Source organism: Equus asinus, chromosome 10 (assembly GCF_041296235.1).
Source record: "Equus asinus isolate D_3611 breed Donkey chromosome 10, EquAss-T2T_v2, whole genome shotgun sequence".
Taxonomy (NCBI): domain Eukaryota; kingdom Metazoa; phylum Chordata; class Mammalia; order Perissodactyla; family Equidae; genus Equus; species Equus asinus.
Genome location: NC_091799.1, coordinates 59,045,778 through 59,060,000, shown reverse-complemented (window position 1 = coordinate 59,060,000; position 14,223 = coordinate 59,045,778). Strand labels below are relative to the sequence as shown.

Below are 14,223 nucleotides of genomic sequence, written 5' to 3'. Positions count from 1 at the left end.
TTAATACTGATTGGATGAGTCCTTATAGTTTTTTCCTCTGTCAACAGTAGAGCGAACCATGCTCGACTTTCCCCAGCACGTCTCCTCTGACAAAGAAGTACGGGCAGCAAGCACAGAAGCAGACAAGAGACTTTCTCGTTTTGATATTGAGATGAGCATGAGAGAAGATATATTTCGGAGAATTGTTCACTTACAGGTAAATGATGTTATAAATCCATTTAAAAGGAAAAAAATGTACAATAAAAAAGTGAAAACCTTTGACCAATGAGAAAAAGTATTCAAATGTTCCTAGATGTTGTTTCTAATTATTATAATAATGGGCATAGCTTAGTGTTATATAATGTTATATTATACTGCTTAGGTTTGTGTTGAGTTGCGAATTACATTCACTTAAAATTAAAGACCAAGTGTAAAAGAGTGTACGTCTAATAAATCTAAGGCTTTTTAACCATCATGAACTTAATGGTTACATGTGAAAACCTCTTTGAATTTTCAAAATGTTTCAAGATTTATATTAGATCAGATCGACTAGAAGCAAATGAAATTGAGTTGTTTATCTATAAATATCGTGTGGTTTTGGCCATGATGTTGATGACATACTCTTGATGCTGCACAGTGGTGTCATTTCTGTCTGTCATCCTTACATTTTTTAGGACTCATGGAAATTATGGATAATGAATGTTCTAGGCAGGTCTGCCTTGAGTGGTTTTGACCTTTTCATCACTGATGTCAATGTGCTTCTTAGCATTTTCATCATGTCTTTGCTTTCAGTTTTTGTTTTCATGACGTTCAGCAATTTATTTGGAAAACAACCAATGTTTTACAATTCTAGGCATTTTTGTTTAATTTTGCATGTTTCTTTATGCAAAATCTCAATTTTTTTTTTTAAAGATAGGCACCAGAGCTAACATCTGTCGCCAATCTTTTTTTTATTCCTTTTTTTTCTTCTCCCCAAAGCCCCCCAGTGTATAGTTGTATATTCTAGTTGTGAGTGCCTCTGGTTGTGCTATGTGGATGCCACCTCAGCATGGACTGATGAGCAGTGCCATGTCCATGCCCAGATCCGAACCAGCGAAACCCTGGGCCACTGAAGCAGATTGTGCAAACTTAACCACTCGGCCATGGGGCCAGCCCCCCCAAATTTTTGTTCCTTTTAGCAAATTATGATGAGTTGAAAAAAAAAAGCAGTTTTATTTCAAATGTTTTATTTGTAGCTCACTATAGAATATGTAATCAAGACTTTATTTAGATATGTAAGAAATATTTACTGTCTGTTCTCTCAGACAAGAGTTTTTCACCCTGTAATTTGTATTCATCACTGTGGTTCACAACAGTTAATCTTTGGCACTTTAAAAATAATATAAATTAAAATTACTTTATGATTATTCTTTATTCGTTAACTTGTTCTCTTTTCTCCTTTTGGGCCCAGTTATTATTCTCTGTGATTCAAATCATGGCCCAAATGGTCTCCTATTTTTATTGCATCCCAAAATAATCTGATTTCCTTTCTAGCTGTATATTATATATGTATTTTAGAACTTCCCCCCAGAATTTCTAATTTCCTTTGATTAATTCTGTTTTCATCCTGATTTCTAAGTTCTCATTTGGGATTTTCTAGCCTCAAAAAGATATTGCAGTCTTAACATTATTAATCATGTCTAACGTTTTTGTTACTATTCCACCTTCTCTGATTCTTATGAATATTTTAAAGATGTGAGGGATTTGTCACGTTAGATTTCTTTGTTATGCTTTTAAATTTTGTTTGTATCGGGGACTGATCCTGCTAACTCTGGGAACACGTGGCCCCCTGTTTACTGGACTAGACAGGGGACTAGCACACTGTGGTGATCTGATCGACACCAGTGCATTCGTCAGAGTTGTTCATTTGTTTGAGCTGGTTCACTTCAGGCTTTTATTATAATAATTTACAGTAGTTCCATATTTGGTTCCATAATTTTTCCCTCTTTCCAAAGGCATAATTGCTCTCATACATGCAGATTATTACGTCAACATTTTTAGGGACTTTTACAATGTCTGTTAAGGCTACATCAGGACAACAAAAAAGTAACTATTGTGTTTATTTATGAACTGGAGCTTGTTTGATGAATTTTGTTACCTTTAAACACCTTCCTTGAAAATTAGTTATGTTTATTTAGGCAGCTTTTAAAATCTGGAACTATCAGTATCAGTTTTCTGCTAGAGTTGGACACTTTAATAAATGGTAAATCTCATCTGATTCATACCTAAAAGACAAAGTTAGATATATCTAAATATTCTGTTTATTTTTCTCTGTAACACTGTAAGTAAAGTATGACAACCATGATATAACACATAAAGCCTTCATTACGCTGAATAATAGGATCTTAAGTTTATGTGAAGTCAGCAATTTCAGGCGTGCTCTACTAAAATGAGGATGCTCTGAATATTATTGAGGCCTCAAGATACCACCAATGTAGACAATAATCAAGTATAATATCATCTTAATTGGATATAAAATATTATTTTAGCTCTCATGTTAGTTTTCACTTAGAAATGAAGAATAGAAATGTGAAATAACATTTCACAGTTCTTTATGCAAAATCTGTGCTCAATGAGGGTTCCATTATCTATTGATGAATAACATATTACTCCAAAACTTAGTGGCTGAAAATAGGAACAATCATTTTATTTTCTCTGACAGTTTTTGTGGATGAAGAATTCAGAAAGGATTCAGTTGGGTAGTTCTTGGAGTCCTGCATGTGGTTTCAGGCAGTAGTGGCTGCAGCTGAAGGATATAGGGGCTAGTCAGGCATCTCTCTCTTCATGTCGTCTCCAGGCATCTTCATGTAGTTGCTTTATGTGGGCTCCTTTGGTCTTCCTCACAGCATGGCGGCCTCGAGCCAGTAGGCCTTCTTTCATAGAGACTCAGGGCTCCAACGCGGGTGTTCCAACAAACTCCACTGAAGCTGCATTGCATTTTATGGTCTTTCTCAGAAGTCACATAGCGTCACTTCTGCCATACTATATTGATTGACTAGTCACTGCCCTCTTCCTGGATTCAACGGATGCCGCATCTGAGTTTAGGGAGTATCAACTAACTTGCAGTCATATTTCAGAATCTCCAAATTAAGTAGTTTGTTGACTAAATGGATGGATGAAATTACAGGAGAACATGAGACTAACCAGTGTGCTAGTCTCCCTACCTCCTTCCCAATGTGTGGCTAGTAACGCCACTTTACATTTGTATAACAATATAATTATCTAATTTAACTTTTGCACCAATCTTGTGAGGTATCCTTTTTTATACATGGACGCATAACATATTAAATGTATCCTAATTCTACCAGAAGAAAAAGAAATGAAAACAAGAATTTCCTCAACCCTTTATCTAGAAAATGTCCGGGTATCAAAAGCCAGCAGTTATGGCCCAGGTCTTGGTGTTTTCCAGTCCTGACAAAGGTTCTTAACCATTGGCTAAAAAGCCAGCAAAGATCAAAAAAGGTTTCATAGACCCTCTTTCAAGCCATATTGGTGAGAAAAGTATCGAGTGTCTTCATGTTAAAACAATCCAGGCGTATGATATTTTATTCCAGTGCCCTGCTAAGTAGTAAGTACACAAGAGGCATTCTTTAGTGAAATAGAGTCTGAATTATGCAAGCTAGATTGCAAAATACAGTTATCTGTTGTAATGTTGTTTATATTTTTTTCAGAGCTGTGGGCTTTGGTCTTGCCAAATTCATCTTAGCCAATTAGTGATTTAAACAGAAAAGTTTTAATGTTACAGTGTAAATGAATAGGTCATGGGATTAAGTAAAGATGCTTTTAAGCATTATCTGATCTTCTACTCTACCAGCCATGGAGGCCTAGTGCTAAATTAAAATACAAGAATCAGTGCCTTAAAACCAGGGCCAAAAGGGCCAACCTGGTGGCACAGCATTTAAGTGCCCACGTTCTGCTTCTGGTGGCCCGGGGTCCGCTGGTTCAGATCCTGGGTACAGACATGGCACCGCTTGGCACGCCATGCTGTGCTAGGCATCCCACATATAAAGTAGAGGAAGATGGGCACGGGTGTTAGCTCAGGGCCAGCCTTCCTCAGCAAAAAGAGGAGGATTGGCAGCAATTAGCTCAGGGCTAATCTTCCTTGAAAAAAAAAAACCATGGCCAAAGAAAAAGGAAAAACTATGTGCAGAATTCAACATAGTAATGGTAATTCCCTTAACCTACCGTTCCTTCTTGATTTTGAAATGTTTAAGTCTAGTTGTTAGTAATAATCAATACTACTGAAACTTGTAATTTTGTCAGGCTCTTAAAAGCCTAGAGACCCAATATAAAGCATCAACTACCTTGCCTTAGTTTCCTCGTTAGCCAGGCGCCCCTCTTTTGTGCTTCCCCAGTACTTACCTCTCTTTTCACTCACCATGTGATATTGATATTATCTGCTAATGTATCTTTTTTTCCTTCCTATTACTTACAGCACCTCAAGGATATTCATCTGTTTCCCTAGCACCTTGCATAAATAGGAGCTCTACGTCCAGTGGAACTGAACTAGCCCCAGTTAAAAAGTGTCTTCATGTAGTGTAGTTCCCCTCCCAGTGTCCTCACTCTGCCTCTGGTTCACACTCAGCAGAGAATGGTCTATCGAGTTAGTGGTCAGCAAGCAGGCCTCTCTGCAACCTCCTGCCCAGGAAGGCAGGTAGCCGCCTAAGAATGTCTTCTTCACAAAAGTAGGTTAGAAACCTAAGAGTAAACATAACTGGCTGAAAAAAACAGAAAAAAAGGGAATGAAACTGCAAATATGACACGTTTAATTAAATGTTATACCTCTATTTTAGCTTTTCCATGATTATCTATATTATACTCTATTGTCTTATTATGTTTCTTTAGCATATTCAAAGCTTATGAATCAGTTTTTCTAAATGATATTCAGAGGAATCTACTGTTTAATCTTCAGAGTTCTTTTAGCAACGTTGTAATTTCTACTTTGTATACACAACACAGCAAATCCCACTGAAATAATTTTTTTTGAGGTAACATTGGTTTATAACAGATAAATTTCCGGCGTACATCATTGTATTTCACTGTCTGTGTAGACTAAGTTGTGTTCACCACCGAAAGTCTTAATTGCCATCTGTCACTGTACACATGTACCCTTATACCCCTTTGGCCTTTCCACTCCGTTCCTCCCCTTAGGTAACCATCAATCTATTCTCTGTTGTCTACGTGTTTGTTTGTTTGTTGTTGTTTTATCTTCTATCTATGAGTGAGATCATATGGTGTTTGGCTTTTTCCATCTGACTGACTTTGCTTAACATAATGCCCTCAGGGTCCATCCGTGTTGTCACGAATAGCAAGATTTCATCTTTTTTTATGGCTGAGTAGTATTGCATTGTATATACCTACCACATCTTCTTTATCCATTCACCCATTGATGGGCACCTAGGTTGCTTCCAAGTCTTAGCTATTGTGAATAATGCTGCAGTGAACATAGGGGTGCATGTATCTTTTCGAAGTAGTGTTTTCGTGTTCTTTGGATATATACCCAGTAGTAGGATGGCTGGGTCATAAGGTAGGTCTATTCTTAATTTTTTGAGGAATCTCCATACTGTTTTCCATAGTGGCTGCACCAGTTTGCACTCCCACCAGCAGTGTGTGAGAGCTCCCTTTGAAATAATTTTTTATTTACATATTTTAGAACCTGAGAATGTGAAGGTCTTGTGAAGAAAAGGACAAAGTCATGGGACAGAAGGTGGGGAGGATTTGAGAGAAGTTAAGAAAATTTTTCATTTTTTGTTATGAAATTTTAAAGACTAGATAATGAATTAAGGATGGTAATGTAGTAGTATGGCATATTGGGAAAAGTGCTAAACTAACAATTTGAAGAATTTATTTCTAGCCCCATTTTTACCACTGAATAGCTGTGTGTGATCTTGGGAAGATCATTTAACTTATCTGTAAAATGAGTGTACAAGCATACATGTAAGAATGTGTGTGTGTGTGTATTTTAAAAGCTTTTTGTTACAAGAGGAAGTTAGAGGGGAAATAACGTCATCACAGAGATGAAAATAAGAGCTCGTGCTGTCAGATTATATAAATTTGAAAATTACTTCAGAGAATTTAAGCCCCACCCCTGCCCCACGCCACACCCCCGCCCCCAAAGAGGAGAAACTTCACCCAAAGAGACCTGAGACCTGGTTCAGATTCAAGGGGATTAAATTCTTGTTCAGGAAGGAAGGTGCCACCACAGCAGAGCAGTCCACGAGTGTTTGCTGAGTCTCTCCTAGGAAATCCTTGGGCAGTAATGCTGACCTTGCCTGGAGGCTGGAAGGGGGAATATTATTATAATCAGCTCTGGACAGGAATGTGCTTTAGAAGCACATTTTAGAAGTGCCTTACTCCTACCAGAGACCTCCGGAGATTTCCCAAGACCTCAGAGTCTGACTGGCAAAAGGTGTCTGGTTATAATTGAGTCTGATTTTTGTTAAGTGTCATTCTTGCAGTAAGTCAAATATTTGGTTACAGATAATTAGTCATATTTTAATTAGACCTAATTCAGTGCTGATTTTTCTCAGAACATCCTTCCACCTGTTTACACTTGTTTTACCTATTTGGAGAGTGAGTAGTTTCATCTAACCTAGACAACGAGTTTTGAGCTTACTATGCTGAGTATACTTCCGGACTTTCTGAAGTGGCGGCCCTGCCCCTCCCTGACATGGCGAGTCCAGGCCCACCTAGTGTGAGAGCCCACCCTGATCAGGCATAGTGTAGAGAGTAAGCATTCTGCTTACTTCAGCTGGTGAGACTTGTGATGAAGTCTGTCCTAAGCTCAGGGCCAGATGTGACCAGGTGAACACTGGGAACCCGGGTACCCACACTGCTGTCCAGCTATGTTCCTGGCTTCTGCCGAGGCCCTCTGCTCTGGATCTCAACCTACTCGCTTGGATCCTTCACAGCTTACCTAGCTCTTGTCAGGCTTTTCTCACCAGGGATTTTTTTCCTCTCCCCCTGCTACACCTAGCTACTGCCTAGGTTCTCCCCAACCTTACATCTTCCAGTATTTTACTGTCTAGGGACTCTTGTTGCCACACCCCACACCTCAGGACAGACTTTCTGGCGCTGTTAAAGACAGCCGTGATTGACCCAGGTTAATCACATCCCCAGGAACGCTGTGGTTTGAACTGTTGGCCATCCCTGAGGGAACCAGCCCACAGCCCAGTTATCTCCCTGCCCATTCTGGGTTTCTTCACATTGCAGGCACCCGCTGCTGGGATCCCAGTGTGTGCCAATACCAGCTAGGGGGAGAGTTCCAACTCCAGTAATGCCAGCGTACTCAGAAATTCTCCAAGGACATAAAGGAGGTTATTATGGAAAAAGGAGTCTAACTGTTCTCTGCCTCCACTGAGAATAAACACAGAGGAAATAAACTCATTACTGTGGGTAATGTATGCACAACAAGTGCTTTAGTACAATAACATAAGTTTTTTTATTGGTAGGCAAAGTGAGATACAGATTGTTGTATGAAGTAGTACCCTCAGTTAAAATACAACTCTGTATTTACCTGCTGCAACAAAATGTAAAACAAATTACAGAATTATTGCAGCAAGAGCCTTGCACCAACGATCTAACATGCAGGCTCTAAAGCTAAGCACCGTTCTTTTAAAGATCTAATTAGTTGGGAAAATGAAAAGCTCAGGGATGGACAACCCAGGTCTTTCATGGAGAGAGAGTGCAACCAATGGTGGGTCTCTAAGGCGGAGAGGTCTCTGAGGCTCTAGGACTGAAGGCCCTCTTAGACTCTCAACCAGACTGAATCCGTTACACCTGCTGAGTCTGTCTGGCATCCTTTTCCACCCAAGGACCACAAACTGACCAGCCATCCAGATGTGCCGTGTATATTCTGCTGCCTGTTTTGAAAAAACATCTGGTGTTTTTATTACCTTGCCACGGCCTGGGGAATTTTCCCTTCTCCTCCAGGGCCCTCCGTTGTTTTGAGGAGTGTTGTTTGTGCTGCTGCCTGCAGCGTCAAGTGTACTGTCCAGCTCTCCTCCTCTTTGTGCAGCGCTGACTCATTGTCCCCAGATACTTGTTCATACGCAGCTTGCTGTAGTCCCTCGATTTCTGTTGCCAAATGGCAGTAAGGCATTTCTGAAGTGTTGGAAGCCTTTGACTGGGGTTTTATCCTGCTGTCCATGTTTGGTATGTTGGCAAAGGAGTCCCACTCTCCATTTGTGTAGAATTTGCCCATTATTTCTATTCCTGCCTCTCAAGTGGAACCAGGTTAGCAAATGATAGAAAATTAAATCCAGATGATTTGTGATAAGGAATATGTTTTGTGAAAAAGACCACTCAGTCATAGAGAATACTCAGAATGAGATTATGCAAATGTTTCTATTATCACACTTTCAAGTGGTACAGGCACTCTTGATTCTGATGCAAAGCAAGGCAATTCTGGTTAGCCTTTTATGTATTTAATTTTTCTGTTTTAAATGAGCAGAAGCTCACTAAAGCATAAAAGAAATTGTGTCTTCAAAAAGGCCTGCCTTAATCACCTATGTGCCTCATAGCCCAACAGAGATGATGAATAAATTTGCTTTGGCCTCACAGTTTATAATTTACTCATGCACTCTAGTAACAGAAATAGTTGTCACACTCTTTAATTTCAGGAAACCTGCGATCTGGGGAAGATAAAACCTGAAGCCAGACGATACTTGGAAAAGTCAGTTAAAATGGGGAAAAGGAATGGGCTCCATCTTCCAGAACAAGTACAAAATGTGAGTTTATGTTTCCTTTTCTCATATATAAAAAATAAATAAATACAACAAAAAACAGGAAATAGGGAAACACGTTTGTAATATGGGATATAATGCATAATACAAATCTGTTTACAATGTATTTGGTAGTGAATGGTTTTAAATTCTCCAACTCCTATTAACCTCCTGGTGACTGGCAACAACTGATAAGTTAGTTGTTCTTTGATCCTGTCCAGATTTTATTTGTTTCGTGTGTCCTGGGCTTATTTTCCCTACTCTCTTTTACATTCTCCAATAGATAGTTGTGGGTCTTAATAGATGATTTGTATTCTCACTCCCTTGGTCATACAGAGATAGGGCACTGGTAATAAAATTCATACGATGGAGAGCTTTAAAACCAGCACTTTGGAATGGAACACCTTATGATTAATAAATGCCCTTTAAAGATGGAGAGATTAGCTGCTGAAAAGTGCTTCTCAAACATTTTTTTTTTGTCTAATGTTAGTCAAATCTTCCAGCTTCAGAAGTAGACTTGGTTACGGAATTAACTCATTCTTCTTGGACAGGAAATATAACCCATGATTTATTTGCAGGTCATACTTCCAGCCAGTAGAACTGGAAACAAGTTTGAAGGACATCCAAACCAAGTGTGTCAGCTTGGTAGCCATACCTGAAGGCACCACTGAGATATGGGCACCTTTCTCTCACCTGAATGCCTTTTCATCACCTTGTATCCTCTTCATCCCAGTTACAGGAGAAATGTGACTGATCTCGCTTACCTGACCCTTTGCCTTCCTAGTCCATCATCAGTTCTCTTTGGGGCATGAACACTGCATTAGTTAAAACGTGTTTGGTTACAGCTAACAAAACCCTATTGATACAGTTTAAACAATAGAAGAGATTTATTTGCTTATATGACTGGAAGGTCTGAGGTAGTTGGGGTTCACAGGTTAGTTTGCTCCAGATGCTCAGTGGTGCCGTTGGCCCCCTGATCTTTCTATTTCTCTCCTATGTCTTCCTCAGTGTTAGTGTTATTGGAAGGTTGGCTTCCTTTTATCACTAAAATGGCTGGAAGTCTAAAATCCCCACCATCCATAAGAACATAGAGAAGCCCCCATCAAACTTCCTCTCATGTCTTAATGACCCAGATTGGATCATATGCCTAATCCTGAATCCCCTTTCAGTGAGAAGAATGCCAGGCCTGGGTTATGAACCAGTCACTACTGCAGTGTGGATAGGATTACCTAACTGGGGTAGAGTCACACCCCTGGAACTTCAGATAGGATCAGGTCCCACCCAAGGTACATGGCTCCTGTAGAGTGGGGGAGAGGTGGAAGGGAGCTTGGGGACACAATCAGAGTGTCTAAAAATGACACTGTGCAGCATGTGTGAAGTTGACAGTCTCAGATTTAGTGTCCTTCACAATTACCTGCAGGGCTTGTTAAAGCTCTGGTTACACGGCCCCATCTCTGAAAGTTTGTGTTTCAGTAGGTTTGGTGTGGGTATCAAGAATTTTCATTTTTGGGGCTGGCCCCGTGACGCAGCAGTTAAGTTCGCACGTTCCGCTTCTTGGCAGTCCGGGGTTCGCCTTTTCAGATCCCGGGTACGGACATGGCACCGCTTGGCAAAAGCCATGCTGTGGTAGGCATCCCACATATAAAGTAGAGGAAGATGGGCACGGATGTGAGCTCAGGGCCAGTCTTCCTCAGTAAAAAGAGGAGGATTGGCAGCAGTTAGCTCAGGGCTAATCTTCCTCAAAAAAAAAAAAGCGAAAAAAAAACCTCTATTAAAAATAAATAAATAAATAAGAATTTGCATTTTTAACCAATTCCCAGGTGGTGTTGATGCTTCCTCAGGGCCACAGTTTGAGAACCAGTGTGGTTTATGTAAATTTCATTCTCTAGCCTTTTCAGGAGAGTGGAACAGGTTAATAAAATTATTGCATTTTTTTTTTTTGTGATTGCCTTCTTATTGCTTCCTTTGATTTCCCACCTAATATTTTTTATACAAATATTAAGGCCCATAAATCACCTTAATTTGCAAAATCTCTATAAAACTAAGACATAACCTTTTTTCCAAAGCAACCGTAGAATTAATTACTCACTTCTTATCTCTTGTTTACTTCAGCACCGAATACTGATTTACTAAATTAAAATTTTGAATTAGGAAAGATTAGAAATATGGTAGTTATTAACCGACTATTAGATTCATTTATTCATTCATCAACTATTTATAGTGTGTATGCTATGTGCCAGACTCTGCTTTAACTATACCTCCTAAATTTATTTAGTACTTGCAAGTTTGCAACTAATTGCTAACACATTGCCAGGATTGCCTTTTTGTACATGTTACCTACAGATATTCGTGGACACAACACACAAGACTGCAAAAAACTATTTTATCAAGCACATCTGTGAGAAAGTACATCCTGAGGGTTGGGTACAGAAGCCAATCTTCATATAAAAGTGAAACTTACTTAACTGATAGTGATAAAAATGAAAGTTTTGTTTTATTGTTAATGTCCTGCATTTATATCTTCGTTTCAGGAAATCAAAGCAATGAAGAAAAAAATGAGTGAGCTGTGTATTGACTTTAACAAAAACCTCAATGAGGATGATACCTTCCTTGTATTTTCCAAGGCTGAACTTGGTAAAATTTTGTTATTTTGTTATTTTTCTAGATTAAATGATATAATTTAAGCAAATAATGTCACCTCACAGTTTGCCAAATCAAAGTTAAAAGAATTCTTTAAAAAATGATCCAGTAACTTCTACAGAACCCACCACCCCTGCTACAGAAAAGACAACCAAACTACGCCTAGATTTTAGGCTAACAAGAACGTGTGCTGTTTCTAGAGACGGTCCAGGGGAGATTTCATAATCTTTCTTGGTAACTTATGCTGGTGTTTAACCACCTTCAGTGCCTGGAAATTTTTTTCTCGCACAATGTCCCCTACATTGTAACTTAAACTAGTCTCTTCTTATTCTGTTCTGGATCTTTTTTGGCTTAATCTTGCTGGTTATCCATCAAAACACCATCTGTACAAATGCACTGAAGCCTGTTCATATTTTGAATTACCATCTCTTAAGCCACCTGTCCCTAACCACCACCCCCATTCCAAGAACATCAAAACAATATTATAAGGATTGTCGTGATTTTACTTGAATTTCAGTTACTCCACAAAATTCCTAGAGCTTCTTAAAGGCACCATGCCAATGCTGAATAAACCAACGATGAATGGAAAACTTGATGTCTGAGAACATCTTTTGCAGGTGCTCTTCCTGATGATTTCATTGACAGTTTAGAAAAGGCAGGTGATGACAAGTATAAAGTTACCTTGAAATATCCACATTACTTTCCTGTCATGAAGAAATGTTGTATCCCTGAGACCAGAAGGAAGATGGAAATGGCTTTTAATACAAGGTGCAAAGAGGTACTATAAATGTTTGTCTTTCTTTTGTTTTTATGGAAGATTTTAAGGAAAGCGTTTGTTTTGTTCACTAATGTTGAAGTCAGCTCAGAGATTGATATTCCTGTTTGTGTGAGCGTTATGCTTCCTCATTCCTCAAACCTACAAGACTTGTAGCTTTTTCTTTGCTTGTTGGCAGCCTGCTTGGTATGGCCACAGGCTAAGCTGTTCTAATAAAAATAGAATGGGTTAAATCAACTAAAAGTTGTATTCTTCTCCCAAGTCAACAGTTCAGGGCTGGTGGGGCATCTCTGTCTCCTCAGCAAGTCACTTCCAAGGCCATTCCAGTTGTCACCATTTCCCACCCTGTTGGGGAAAGGGAAAATTAAGTACAGAGCAAGCATCTTTAGGAAGAAGACCTGGAAATGGTATCCATCAACACCATTCACATCCTATTGACCCAAATTCCATCAGATAGCCATATCTAGCTGCAAGGAGAGTCTGGGAAATGTAATCTTTAGGTGACAGCCATTTGCTCAGCTAAGGTGATTCTATTCCTAAAAGGAAAAAAGGAAGAGTTAGAAATGGATTCTCAGAGTCAGCTAGCCAGCTTCGCCACAGTCTGCCTCTCTGGCTGTTCGGATAACCATGAGCACATTTTTTTCTACACACGAAGCCTGTTTGTCAGATCCCAACCAGCTACTGCCTGGAGCTCAAAGACCTGTGATACACAGTCAAAGATCTGGGTGATACAGAGTCCTCCCCAGCTATAGCTTCTCATGATCAGCAACCTCTGAGACAGGAGACAAGTTGTCTGGGCCACTCACGCCCAATACACGCTTTCGGTGGTAGAACAGGAGCAGAATAAACACACTAAAACCTCCCATTTGGAAAAGGAAAGAATGGGAAAGCTAGCAGGCCCATACCAATTTTTAAAAACTATTTGGCAGGAATTGTGAGGATTCCGTGCTCTCGTCAGTTTCCTCAGAAAGCTTATTGGGCTTATTTGGGTCTCCTTTCCAGCGGGAATTTCTTTAGCAATAGTACTCCGTGGTCCCTGGTTTTGCCTGCAGGCAATTCTTTCTTGTCCATAACCCTCCATGATCATATCCAGGGCAGCTGCTGGTATAGATACCTGCTGATGCTGGTTTGAAGCCTGAGGGTTGCTTTAGGAGTCAAATAACCACAAGCTTTTGTAGGTCAGGCTTACAATATCTTTGGTAATAAAATTCCTTCAAAAACTTAATAGGTTTCTTGTCTGTTTGCTTCCGGATTCCTGTTAAAATAACTACATCCAAATACCACTTTTGGTCATAGTTCTTAAACCTACCAGATATTTTCTTATATACCAGCTCTTGTATCATATACATCCTGCTTTTTCTCAAGTTAATGAGGTCTGCTCCTGGGCCCTCTGAAACAGTAGGCTTGAGGAGGAAGGCAGCATTCTCAAACTAATCTCCACAGTTCAATAACTCTGAGTGACGATCTTTTCTCCTGATGTTAGGAGTACAGAGCAATTGGCTTTTCCAGCCATCTGAAGCCCCAGTCATCTGCTGACCTCTGTTAGCAGAATTCTTTTCCTTTTGTTTCTGCAAACTGACCAATTCTCACTTGAGTTCATCCCTCTCATGTACTCTTTCTAAAAGCAATAAATACCAACAAACACACACCATAATTATTAGTTTTCCCAAACAATTCCCCTAGAGCAGAGACCCAGTAGGTAATTGGCCTGCCTTCCAAGCAAGTTATGGAAAGCAGTAGTTTTAACAAATGTTATCCACGATACAATGAGGATTACCAGCTTCTCAGCCTGCAGTGACTGTCCTCACCTTCCATTCCTGCACGCTTTTCATTTTTGTTATAGCAGCTCCTGATTCCTGATATCAGTTTCTGTGGTGTTAGGGTACAGGTTAAGCAACTATACAAAAGCCAACCAAAAGCACAGTGACTCAAGATAAACGTTATTTCTCTTCAGAAAGGATTAGTGGTTATGAGGGGCTGGGGAGACTGGAGAATCATTGCTTAATGGTTACCAAGTTTCTGTTTGGAATGTTGGAAAAATTTTGGAAATAGTAATGGTTGCACAAC

At 39.6% G+C, this 14,223-nt stretch overlaps 1 protein-coding gene across 3 annotated transcripts in view; it reads left to right on the top strand.

The window, feature by feature from the left end:
* The window catches only part of NLN (neurolysin), an 89,385-nt gene that overhangs the window by 41,550 nt on the left and 33,612 nt on the right, over window positions 1-14,223 (top strand). For 2 of the 3 annotated variants that reach the window (XM_044772414.2, XM_014856356.3), the window contains exons 3-6: window positions 48-196; window positions 8,640-8,747; window positions 11,273-11,375; window positions 11,999-12,159. In XM_044772414.2, the coding sequence (XP_044628349.1) occupies window positions 48-196; window positions 8,640-8,747; window positions 11,273-11,375; window positions 11,999-12,159 (521 nt within the window). The remainder of the gene's footprint in view (window positions 1-47; window positions 197-8,639; window positions 8,748-11,272; window positions 11,376-11,998; window positions 12,160-14,223) is intronic. The other variant, XM_044772406.2, reaches the window with a different exon arrangement.